Source organism: Mercurialis annua, linkage group LG1-X, assembly GCF_937616625.2.
Source record: "Mercurialis annua linkage group LG1-X, ddMerAnnu1.2, whole genome shotgun sequence".
Taxonomy (NCBI): Eukaryota; Viridiplantae; Streptophyta; class Magnoliopsida; order Malpighiales; family Euphorbiaceae; genus Mercurialis; species Mercurialis annua.
In genome coordinates this window covers 4,843,226-4,856,275 of record NC_065570.1, presented here as the reverse complement: position 1 = coordinate 4,856,275, position 13,050 = coordinate 4,843,226, and the positions used below count along the sequence as shown (strand labels likewise).

Sequence of the window (13,050 nt, the reverse complement as noted above, 5' to 3'; positions counted from 1 at the left end):
TCTCAACATTCATGCAGTTCATAGTACAAATTGCGAAAAACACAGATGAAAGCAGTAAAGCGCCCCAATTTCAGACGCTCATATGACTCGATCGTTGAGGCAAGTAGCAGATACTTCTACACATTCATCTAATCTTAGAGATTTCTAACAAGTAACAGATAATGGTTGGTCTAGATTAGTTACATGCATAAAGCTTATAAACTGGATGTCTAAGTATTTTATTGATTTTATTAAATCATCTTGAATAATTTATACAACATCTAATTTACATTTTCATGACAGTCCTATGATTTCTAAGTGATTTGCTGGATTTAATTGATTTAGCTAATTTAACGTGATTAATCATTTAGCTTGTTAATATTGGATTGAATCATGCTTTTGAAAAGCGGTAAACGAGATCGACACACACATTGTGCATGTGATAAACATACGAGGTTAAATTTTTAACCTCATAGACCGTAGTGTCTGGTACTCGATGCAATTTAGATGTCAGGGTGATCATAATCTGGACTCGGTCACGGAAGTTCTTTGTCTCATCGATACAAATTATTTGGTTCAAACCGGGGTCAATTCTGAGTATGGATGGGCTCGGAATCGGGTCTGGAAGTTTTTGGTCACGTCAGATCTGGGCTTCGCGGCCCGGTTGGCTGGACATGTTACATAATTGGGATTTGAGACCCAAAATAAAGTGGAACAGGCCCATTAAAGGTTACAAACAGGTCCTACAACTAATTGTCTACGCGTGGGCTTAAACGAGGTTTAATTCTGAGTTCGAATGAACCCGGAAACACGGAAATATGATCAGATCGAAGTCTGAAAGATTTGGAAATCATTCTAGATTGTGAAAAGAGGAAGAATTGGGAGCCACTTACAGTGTCGGCAGCGACACTGTGTACTACTGGCGCCGACAACACATTCTAGTGGCGGCAGCACTTCCATTTGGTGGCGACGACGCTTCGAAGCAGGGGCGTTGGTTCGTCGTTTCGACCCTATTTTTCATCCAAACACTCATAAAAACGCATGAAAAAGCACATTGAAATGTACTAAAAATAATATACAGTAGATAAAACATCCTAAATCAGCTGAAGAATGTAAAATTATGGCAAAAACACTAAGAAAACTTTCATAGCAAGAAAAAGCGTAAAACGTTTCTAATATGCATTCTAAACATCGAAATTGAATGAAATAAGCATATGATATTTAAAACAGTGTTTTAAAAACCAAACCGGTAGCTAAACCGGTGTATCCAGCGGTTTTTCGACCGGTTCAACCGCCGATCAAACCGATTGAGTAAAACTGTAAACGAATAAAAATTAACACCGCAAGCCAACCTGTATTGAAAATCCGAACAACATATATCCAACTTAATAAAATTAATAAAATTCAAATATCATAGTTGTATACTTGTATCTTAGAATAGGGTTTTGAAAAGAGAGCCCACGTGCAACTGTGGGCATAATTGCACTTTTATAGCTTTAATTTCATCTCTTTTTTTTCAAAAGGAAAAAAGAAACCAAAATATGAAAATATTTATTTTCTTCCTAATTCCTCCGTTCACCAACAGATACACCATGACAACCAGGGATGGACCTAGGAAAAATTTATGATGGGCAATTGACCATCTTATAATTTGAAATCTTCAAAAAAATATGAATATATAGATTAATACTATAATTTTTTTGCCTTCAAATTTGAAGCATTGACCACATTAAATTTTATATTCCGTCAATTTATTCATCGTATAAACCGTTTGTACAATTTTGCGCACCTTATAAAATATTTTTGGGTCCGCCACTGGTGACAACCAATCTTTTTTACTATTTCTATCAATTTTATGACAACCAATCTTTTTTACAATTTCTATCAATTTTATGACCACCATCTTTAAATACGTAGCCACTATCCTTCATATCGGCCTCTACTTTTCACGGCAACTACCTCTAAATCTCCTTTTCATCACTTTTTATGTGTTGTATTTTCAATACGATGAGATGGTTATAGATCCAGAAACTCAACTTTATGTGTAATCCAAATTTGGGGCTTGAAGACATAACTTTCAGACTGAAATTATTTCTTTATTCAGAAAAATTGTTGGTTCTCATCACCGTTTTTTTTTTCTACCAATCTTTTTATAAACGGACGGTTCTATCGTTTTTTGGTTCTCCGGTTCAATCCGGTTTGCCGGTTTTATCCGGTTTAATCCGGTCGAATAGTATTTTTGGTTTTTAAGATAAAATGGACCGGACAGATGGCCGGTTCCCGATTTAACCAGTTCCACCAACCGGTCCGGGACAGTTTTTAAAACACTGGTTTAAAACATATTAAAACAACTCTAAACATACTTCTAATCAATTTTAGCATGGAAATCAAGACAAAGTCAGTTTATCTCAGTTTAAGCAGTTCATGAAAAAAATAGATAAAAATATACTAACATGTATCCTAGGCACAACCAATCAACATTTATGATTAATATGACATGAAAAGTGACAAGAGATTATTAAGGGTCCTTAGAAGCACCATTGTGAGTCTTTGACTCATTTTCTGGCGATCCGGATGTAGAATTCAGTTTTGGATTAGTGCGCTGTAGGGCAATTTTTGAGTGATTGAAGCGTTTCTAGCTTGTTTGAAAAATTGGTGTATATGTGTGTGTGTCTGTGCAATGTGTAGGATTCGGCCAACACTGTATTTTCCTGGGCCTCTATTATTTTGCTTCCTAAAAAGATCACTGAAGACATTCAAAAGACTTGTTCAAAGTTCTTATGGAATGGTTCTACTGAAGTGAGAACTAAAGCTATGATCTCCTGAGATGATATCAGTAAGCTTAGAAGTGAAGGAGGCCTCAGTCTTAAAAACATTAATGTTTGGAATAGAGCTGCTATTAGCAAACACATTTGGCATTATCAGTAATCCTACTTCTCTTTGGGCTGCTTGGATCAGGAACAATAATATTAAGAAGAACAACTTTTGGGGATTTAAAGTCAATAATTCTACTAGTTATATTTGGAGGGGTTTACCGAAAATCAGAGATGACATCAAAAGAGTTGTTAGCTATAGCTTGGGAGATGGGAATAAGATTGAATTTTGGAATGATCCTTGGCTTCAAGGTTGTTCTATGCTTGACAAATTCCTTAGGGTGAAGATGAAGGAATCTGATATCCCTAGAAACTATATGTTACCCGGATTCTTCATTTTACCCTGCCATACCCGTGTCGGACATGACATGGCACCGACACGACACATGATATGGGTCCAACTCTTTAACTGACAAGTGGACACTTCAAGAGATAGAATTCATGAGAAGTTGCTATATCATATGGTAAAAAGACCATATCATGTATCGGATTTGGTGTCATGCTTCCGTTCTTAAGAGCTAAGACTGTATTTATTGTTATAAACTTTAATTTGAGTTATTTTTTTTATTATTTAAGACTAACATATGAATATTTATGTCTAGTTTATATATACATATATATCCGTGTCTAAGTACCCGAGTCCTATACCGGATCCATATCCCCGTATTTTCATTTAAGAAAATTAGCGTGTCGGATATGCGGATATCTATCCATTTTGGACACCCATATCCGAGTCTGTGTAACATAGCCTAGAAACACTCTCATTGCTGATGTGTGGAGGAACAGATGGATCCTTCATGATCCTCTTGATGAAGATACTGAAACAGTGTGGAGGTTTATCAGGGATAATTATGAGGTGAGAAGTAATGTGGAGGATAAAATCTCTTGGAAAGTTGTTAAAAATGGTAGATACTCTATTAATTTTGTCTGGAATATTATTAGAATGAACTATCCTGTTGTTAACTAGTACAGAGTTGTTTGGGGTAAGAATTCCATTCCCAGATTTAACTTCATTCTTTGGCTTGCCATTGTGGGAAGACTCAGAACCAAGGACAAGATGAAAGATGGGGAGTGATTGATACTGATACTTGTGATATTTGTCCTACTGAAACTGAGAATTTAAAGCATTGCTTGTTCAACTGCTCTATCCCAAAGAATGTCTAGCAGAAAGTGTTAAACAGCTGCAACTGCCATGTTAACCTGGGTTGTTGAAGGAGACTTGTTAGCTAGTTCAGCAGGACAGCCACCGGGAAAAGCACTCTTGCAAATGCTAGAAGAATTATTCTTGCCTCTACTGTCTATTACTTGTGGAAAGCAAGAAATTAAAGAATTTTTATGCAGAAGATCACTACTGTTGAAGATATTATTAGAGATATCAGGAACACTCTGATTGCCAGATTTGATGGAGCTCGACACAACTTGGTTTAACCAGCTCATTTAGTTGGTTTGGTCAGGTTTAGTTGCTATGTCCATGAGGCTTTTATATCAGGGTCAGTTGCATTTTTTTATCTTGTCTCCCAATTTTCTGCTTTGGTTTGTTTTGTTGCTGGGTCTAGGCTCCCTAAGGCTTTTGTAGTAGGGTGGTTTTATATCTTTAGTTTAGTGTTTGGAGTTATTTTTCTGAGGCTTTTGTAACAGACAATTATCTCCTTTGGTTTTTCCTTTGCCTTCCTGGGTGTCTGTAACAGGATTAAGTTAATTAAAGTCCTTCAACTCAACTACTAATTCAAGTAACCACAATCATACATTTATCAATACAATCAATTAATAAATTGGGAGTGTATCCCCTTAAATTTAAAATTTTCTCAATTTTCCTCAAGTTCATTTAGATCAATGATGCCAAAGCAAAATAATATTTAATAAAATGATATTTTTATTATTTTATTTATGTGTCATTCATTTAAATGTATTTGAGAAAAATAGAGGAAATTTGTTGAGGAGAGGAATAAATTACTACTTAAAATTGGAAATTGGAATTTTGGTATCATTTTTGAAATAAACTCCAAAATTATTATTTCCGGAGAATTAAATTCTATCACTATTATTTCGGGATTTTTTTAATTTCTTTATTCAATTTTTTTAAATTATTTCTTATTAATAACATAATTTAGTCATGATAGAATTATTTTATCCAATTTATATTTTTAATTAATACCATAACTCCGATAAATTTAATAAATTTTATGAATAATTATTTTCTTAACTCAAATTGATATTTAGTTTCATAATTTCGGTTATGAATATCACAACACGTGGCAAAACCACCATTTTAGAAATTACGGGATATTACAATTTCATACTCTACTGAATTAATAACTGGATTAACGATCATTACTATTGCTACTATTTCATGCTCAAACTCCTCCTAAGAGTTAAATTTTTCCTCGTCTAGCAAATACGGTATTATAAACTTCTCAACATGAGGAAAATTTACAACCAGACTAATTATAGGCTGATTGTGTATATCTTGCTGATCAGCATCACCCACTTTATCATCATTTCTACCCGCGTCATTGATCACTGTTTTACTCAGTTTTTGCAATTCTTTAAAACTCAATATATAGAATGTTTGCTTCCCTGTTTTCTATCAAAATTTTCAGTTTGCTTCAATATCTCACATAAAATAAAAACATTTTCAGTACAGGAAAAATATTAAAATAATAAGATCTTTATACTTCTATAAGAATATCATCTAATTATCATTTCTTCAGTAAAGTGTGATTTTACTTTTATCACAAGATATACATTTTTATATCATCTAAAGATTTGTAATCTTGTACGAAGTGTGTACCATCCAAAACGTTTGTATGAATGACCGACAAAACAACCAAATCTCGAAGATGATTATTGTGTACAAATAGAAGACGGAAGTATACATATGGATCTAAGAATAAATAATTTAAATTTAACAAACATATATGTCTTTTAATGTAATATAAATAATATATGTAATTTTATTCATAAACCATGCAGTTCTAGCTAAATTACCTAGTTTTAACTAAAACTGTGTACTTTTGGCTGAATAAAATTTGGGCAATTTAAGTTAAGGTGTTAGGTGTGTCTACATTTTATATATACTAGTTTCGCATTACGTGCTATGCACGTGGCTCGTAACGTGACTCCTCAATGAACATATTAGTAAATTTATTATAGTTATATCGATTTTTTTATTTATAATTAATATTAAATTAGTTAAGATTTTTTATAAAAATAAATACAATATATTCGGTTTAATTTTTTTATTCCATACTGAATTTATTTTTCTTTTGGTTTTATAATAACCATAATTAAATAATTAACTTAATTTTATTAATAATATCTTTAAAAATAATAAGATAGAAATTTAAATAATAATATATTAACTAAATATAGTATTTTAATTTTTTAGTTCAATCAAACTAAAAGATAGGTATTTCTATACTAATTTGGAGACAATTTAGTTTTGGAGATAATTTAGCTAGCTATTCTAATTAGGACTTTAATTATAATAGTGATCAATTAAATAACTAATTAGTTAATGACTATAAAACCTTTATTTAGTAGTAAACTGAAAAGGATTATTCAGTAAATTTGCCTATCCCCCCATCCGTGCTTTTATATAATTAGTTAATGACTATAAAACCTTTATTTAGTAGTAAACTGAAAAGGATTATTCAGTAAATTTGCTTGTCCCCCCATCCGTGCTTTTATATATAGTATAGATAATCTAGCTTTTTTTATATAATTAATATTTTCTATTTCTTTTATATATTTATGGTTAGATGTAAAATAAAATATGCAATTCTCATAATCTTTCATATCAAACTATATTGAAGTGTTAGAACTATTAGAACCAAATTTTCATATTGAACCGTATCAAATATGAAAATCTCTCGACCAAACCAAACTAAACAAATTATTAATGCTTTTCTGGATATCTCATTTAGAGATTCTCAATTATTGTGGTTCGATTTCAGAAATTTACCATTTCAGCTCCCGCAAGTCATATACAATCCTAAAATGTATGTGAACCTTTGTATTGTATTCGTCAAACTTGTATTTCCTTTTTATTTGATATAAATGCATAATATAATACAACTAGGTCGATGCCCGCGCGTTGCGCGAGTGATTTTAATAATTTTAAAAAATATTCTCTATAACATAATTTATAAACATGATAAATTTCATAAGTTTTAAATATAATAAAAATTCTTCAAATTTCATATATTTAATACATTAATAAAAATTCGTCATATCTCATACCTTTTAAACGTAAATTAGAAATACTCATAAACTTTAAGGAAATTTCTTTAACTAAAATTCAATAAATTGCATAACCAAAACAATAAAAAATTTAATAAGAATAAATTTTAATTACTTTTATTTAATTTCAAAAATATTTCATATTTCATAACATATAAATAATGATATTATAGTTAAACATTTAAAATTCATAATCAATTTTTTTATTAATGTACTGTTTTTTTTAATATAATTAAACAAAGGGATGTCATATAAATGAATAAAAAAGACATTTGATGGAAATAATTGTCAACCTTAAATCAATTCAATGCAAAACATAAAATCTTTTATGTTAAATTTTTTTGATGAACCTCATAAAATCAACATTATCATTGAAATCATATAATTACGATTGTATGGTTTATGTCTAAAATATATATATTCCAATGGCATTCAATCCTCGTTTCTTTGAATTTTTTAGCAAGTTAGGTCACATGTCACTAAAATAAATTAAAATACAATAGCAACAACAAACATACACATAAACTAAACAATTTTAAAAAGATAGACGGTACTTACTTCAAGCGTACTTTATAAAAAATCATGAGACAATATCAAATATGAAAAAATAGAAAGAAATAGATATAAAGAATCATGTTTGTTTATAATTAAATATGTGTGCATGGATTTATATATATATACACTTATATATTTCATGACAAAAAAGTTGTAATTAATTGAAAAATATGAAAAGTTAGATGTTATACAAAATTTATTTTTAAAAATATGAAAAGTTAAAACAAAATTAATACATTTGGTTTCATAACCTATAAATGTTAATAATATTTAAATTTTTTTAATATTTTATAACTTATAAAAATAAATAGAAACTCTTCAAATTTTATAACCATCACTTTTATAAAATTCTATAATTTTAAATTTTAATTAACTAAATTTAGTTTTAAAATTATTCATATTTTTAGCATATAATGAAATAAAAGTATTTTAGTTCTCATAATTTAATTTTTTAATTTTTATAATATTATTTTAAAATATGTAATATTCAATAGGATGTATTTTTAAATTATGAGAAATAAAATATTTTTTATATTATTATATATTAAAAATAAAAAAATTTAATTTAATTTAATTTAAATTAAAACTTATAGAATTTTATAAATTTGATGGCGATGAAATTTGAAGAGTTTCTTTTTTCATGTTTATCAGTTATAAAATCTTAAGAGTTTTTCTATACTATTAATATTTATAAGTTATGAAACAAATTTAATTATTGCAAGTTTTAACTTTTCATATTTTATAACTTAAAAAATATTAATTAATAGATTTTTTAATAAAATAATAAATTAATTTTAAATGAGTAATTGCCACATGGCAATTTGTAGTCGATCCACTTGTCAAAATTAATTTGGATTTCAAGATTAGTTTTAGCATATAATGAAATAAAAGTATTTTAGTTCTCATAATTTAATTTTTTAATTCTTATAATATTATTTTAAAATATGTAATATTCAATAGGATGTATTTTTAAATTTTGAGAAATAAAATATTTTTTATATTATTATATATCAAAAATAAAAAAAATAATTTAATTTGATTTAAATTTAGACTTATAGAATTTTATAAATTTGATGGCGATGAAATTTGAATTTTTTTTTTTCATGTTTATAAGTTATAAAATCTTAAGAGTTTTTCTATACTATTAATATTTATAAGTTATGAAACCAATTTAATTATTGCAAGTTTTAACTTTTCATATTTTATAACTTAAATAATATTAATTATTAGATTTTTTAATAAAATAATAAATTAATTTTAAATGAGTAATTTCCACATGGCAATTTGTAGTCGATCCACTTGTCAAAATTAATTTGGAGTTCAAGATTATATTATAGTATAGATTTTAAATGAGTAATTGCCACATGGCAATTTGTAGTCGATCCACTTGTCAAAATTAATTTGGAGTTCAAGATTATATTATAGTATAGATATGCACATTTTATATAAGGGTCTTTTACAAATATATAATTGAATATTTGCAAAATACGCTGTTAACTTTTCTTTTGCAAAAATATGCTTTTTAATAGATTGGTAGATTATTAGCAGATTAATATTGGTAGTTTGAAAAAACAAGCGTATTTTAAAAAAAAATTAAAAAAGGTATATTTGCAACACCAAAAAGTTAAACCTATTTTTATAAAAATTTCAATAAAAAGCGTACATAGCGTTCTTCTTTATTTCAAGCATCGGTTGTTGGTGATAAATCAAAGGTTTTATATTTTAAAAATACTAATATTTTGTTAAGTCCGAATTCGAGCTTGGAATATTCAAATTCGGCTAGGCTCGTTTATACTCCAAAGCTGTAAACTTTCAAATGGTAAAGATAAAATGAAAATACTTGGCCAATATAAGCAACCCAATAGTGAAATTAAACTTCTTCGATATACTTATGAATAAATTTTCTATAACAAAATGTCAACATTACAAGATTATAACTCAGACACAAAACTTATTAAGGATAAGCTTTCCTGACAATATTATTAGATAAATTAATAATGAAAAAACATGTTACGATACCAAATTAACTTTATTTTCCACCCTCATATTTTACTTTTAAATTATATTGATTGTGATGTATTTCTTGCTCAGGTTCACATTGCGATCATTGCCATCACCACTGCGACTGCAACCAAAATATGGTACCACGATGAGAGGATTTTGTCGGAGTGACTGGGAGCCGGTGCCGGACCGTCGGATTCGACATTAATGACGAGCTTCATGCCGCCTGTACTACAGTGAGAACCAAAACCACAAATGTACCATTTTTTGCCTGCTTGGCTAAGTGTGACCATGCCATTGGGATTGTCTAAAAGAGTTCCTGTTGCATTGTTGCAGTCCTTGAAGGCAGCTCCATTCACTTTCATCACATTATGTGGTGCTCCGTAATTAAACACTGCAAATAAAATTTTAGGGTTAATGAATTTAAATTAAACTTTAAGATACACATTTTAAATAAATTCTATGATGCCTTGACAAGTTGAATTATTTTAAATTGTATATATCTTATATCAAAACATTCACCAATAAGTATTTACTTTTCTTATTCAAAACTATCTTCTCACTATATATAACCAAACGTCTATAAAACGAAAAAAATATTAGGGTTAACCAACTCCACCAGGGGCGGTGCAGAACCGCCCCTTTAAGGTGTTGGGGCAACCGCCCCTTGTAAAAGTTAGTCTTTCAACTTTTCCTTTTTAAACATAGTTTTTTTTATCTTAGTTTAGTTACTAGTGTTAATACAAATATTGTATTAACAAAAAGTATGAACAAAAGCCTAATTAATTATGGCACATGTAATAAATACAATAAAAATTTCACAATTATACGTGTTGAACCGACCAATTAATCTATAAAATTTTTATACCAACAAATTTAATTATTTTCTGAATAAGAGTTAACTCATGTGTCTACCTACATTTGAAATAGATTGTTTAATGGTCGAGATATCCATAATGTATTTTTTAAAAAAAAAATCATATTTTATTTATCACAATAAAAAGGAGAAGAAATAAAATTTAATAAAAGAGTTGAAAGAATTACTTAATGTGTCACCAATATGAAAAGTTTTGCCCATAGCCCACTGAGTATAGTTAACACCAACTTTCCAGCCTGCATCATCCCCAACAACATAGTCAGTAGCCATGGCTACGGTAGGAAAAATAATTGCTGCAATTACAAAGGCAATAAATTGATTAGAGGCCATTAGAGATTAATTAATTAGCTATTAATTGTATTTAGTAATTTATTAATCTCTAAAGCCAAGTGTATTTGGTTGTGTTTAAGGGAAGAAATTATGCTCCTTTATATATAGTTAATCTCTGTAATGGGAATGGAATGCTTCCAAATTTAAGTAGCAACCGGCAAATCGTTAAGCACAAGAAATTATTAGCAAATTAAAAAAATCAAATTCATAGCAACAGGCTAAAGTCGGCACAATAATAATATTATATGGTTGGCTTGTAGTATAAATATGGTCTTAATAATAAGAAATCAATATTAGCTCTGATCTACGACAGTATATATTTCATAGAAAATTTATGCCTAAAAGTAATTTTGATGGTTTCATCCATCAGTTTTATAAATCATGATAATTATACCTAAACAATAACTAAAAAAATAAAGGATCTAATTAAAAAAAGGATAAATTATTAGTTCTTAATTAATTTCTGTAATAAATTGGTCTATAATTACAAAAATCGTTAACTTTTAAAATCATCTATCTAATTTTATAAATATATATATATATATATATATATATATATATATATATATATATATATTATTAAAATATTTGTTTAAAAAAAAAATTTCACCAAATATAAATTAATTTATCATAAAAGTAACATAATTATTTTTATTAGTTAAATACTTCATCTTTTTTATTGCTTTTGAATATAAAGTCATGACTTGTAAAATTGACAGACCAAACTTTTAAAAAATTAAGAATATTTCTATCAATTTATAATTTATGAATAGTAAAATTTGTATGAGATAAAATATAGTAAAAAGCAATATAAACAAGAAATTTCCTATAATCTATTATTATAACTTTAACTCTTAAGATTTGGAACACTCATATCTAGAATTTTTGACGTAACATTTCCTACTTGCGAAAAAAAATTCCCGATTAGTGTCCCTCACATAACAATTTCTCGGATAGTGTCTAGAACCCACAAATCGGCAATATTGAATTGCGGATTTAACACCAATCCGCAATTAAATATTGCGGATTGGTGAATCACTTTGATTATCTCTGTTTTGTGGGGCACTAATTGGGAATTTTTTTTGCAACTAGGAATCGTAACGTCAAAAACCCCTCACATCTATAAAATTGATATTAAAATCATCTTTATTTTAGAGTTGCAAGATTATATTTGAGTTACAGTGGAAGTCAGTTTGCTAAATACATAATAAAATTAAGCATTACATAATTCACTAGAACTGAATAGAATATAAGTTTTAACTAGCTAATACAAACAGATGAATCACTACCATATTCATTTATTTCTTAATAAATAAGAATATACTCTTAGATATATGGAAAACAACGACATTGTATATAAATTAATCTTTGGACTGAGAGAGTTATAGTAATATCTCTCAAAAGTTGAATTAACTTGCAGTTGCCGACCTGGAATTTCCTGTGCTTAGGAGGTATCACCTGCCGGCGGATTAATGTAATTATAGAAGTTGAGCTTTTTCGTCCGAGTTTCGGAAGCTAAGTCCCGTCACTCGGAACACGTTGTGAACTTCAAAAAGCATAGAAAAAACTAGAATCAATATTGTAATCAATCATTAAGTAGAAATCAAGTTTATTAAATTCATTGGTCTTAGATAAAATACTACAATGCAAATATTAAAACAAAAGTTAGATAGACTTTATTCATCATATCATATGTGAATTAACCCAATTAAATTTTATCACATTACTAAAAAAAGTACATGAAATTATTTAGTGATATGATAGAAATTTAACCAGTGATGTTCACGAATGACATGATGAATAAAATTTACATAATTTTAGCAAAACATAGTTTACTCACCTCTAAACTCTATGAATTAAAGTTATTGCATTTCCGACTCCGCCAATTCCAGGAATTTCGCTCCAACTCTCCATTTTCTCCCTCTTAAGCCTCAAATTTGCATTTTAAATTTATTTTTGTTGAACTGCTTAATGACACTATATGATTGTTGTATCAAATAAGTACTATATAAAGATTTAAGTTATCATCTTCAGGTTCTACAAAAGTATCATGCTAGTACTTAAGTGACCTCTGTACTGCATGGTACTATGTTAGTACTAGTACTTCAAGTTGTAATGCTTTTAAATAGGACCGTGGATCGGTCGGTTTAGTCACTGAATAAAAAAATTTAACTTTTCAAAACGAACTATATA

The 13,050-nt window shown here is 28.5% G+C and overlaps 1 protein-coding gene across 3 annotated transcripts; it reads right to left on the bottom strand.

Moving 5' to 3' along the window:
• Positions 1-9,511: 9,511 nt before the first annotated feature.
• On the bottom strand, positions 9,512-12,843 carry LOC126664839 (blue copper protein 1b-like). Of its 3 annotated transcripts, XM_050357414.2 has the most exons (4): positions 12,698-12,842; positions 12,286-12,403; positions 10,695-10,820; positions 9,512-10,044 (listed from the first exon to the last, which is right to left on the bottom strand). In XM_050357414.2, the coding sequence occupies exons 3-4, from the start codon at positions 10,795-10,797 to the stop codon at positions 9,743-9,745; spliced, it is 405 nt and encodes a 134-aa protein (XP_050213371.1). In that variant the 5' UTR covers positions 10,798-10,820; positions 12,286-12,403; positions 12,698-12,842; the 3' UTR covers positions 9,512-9,742. The 3 variants fall into 3 exon arrangements, with proteins under 3 accessions (XP_050213371.1, XP_050213372.1, XP_050213370.1); XM_050357415.2 differs by lacking the exon at positions 12,286-12,403 and having other exon boundaries at positions 12,698-12,843; XM_050357413.2 differs by lacking the exons at positions 12,286-12,403; positions 12,698-12,842 and having other exon boundaries at positions 10,695-11,263.
• Positions 12,844-13,050: the final 207 nt, after the last annotated feature.

Coding starts and splice junctions, on each gene's coding strand:
- LOC126664839 (XM_050357413.2), bottom strand. CDS start 10,857: ATGGCCTCTAATCAATTTATTGCCTTTGTAATTGCAGCAATTATTTTT. Junction 10,045..10,694: donor TCATATTGGTGACACATTAA/GTAATTCTTTCA, acceptor TTTTATTTGCAG/TGTTTAATTACGGAGCACCA.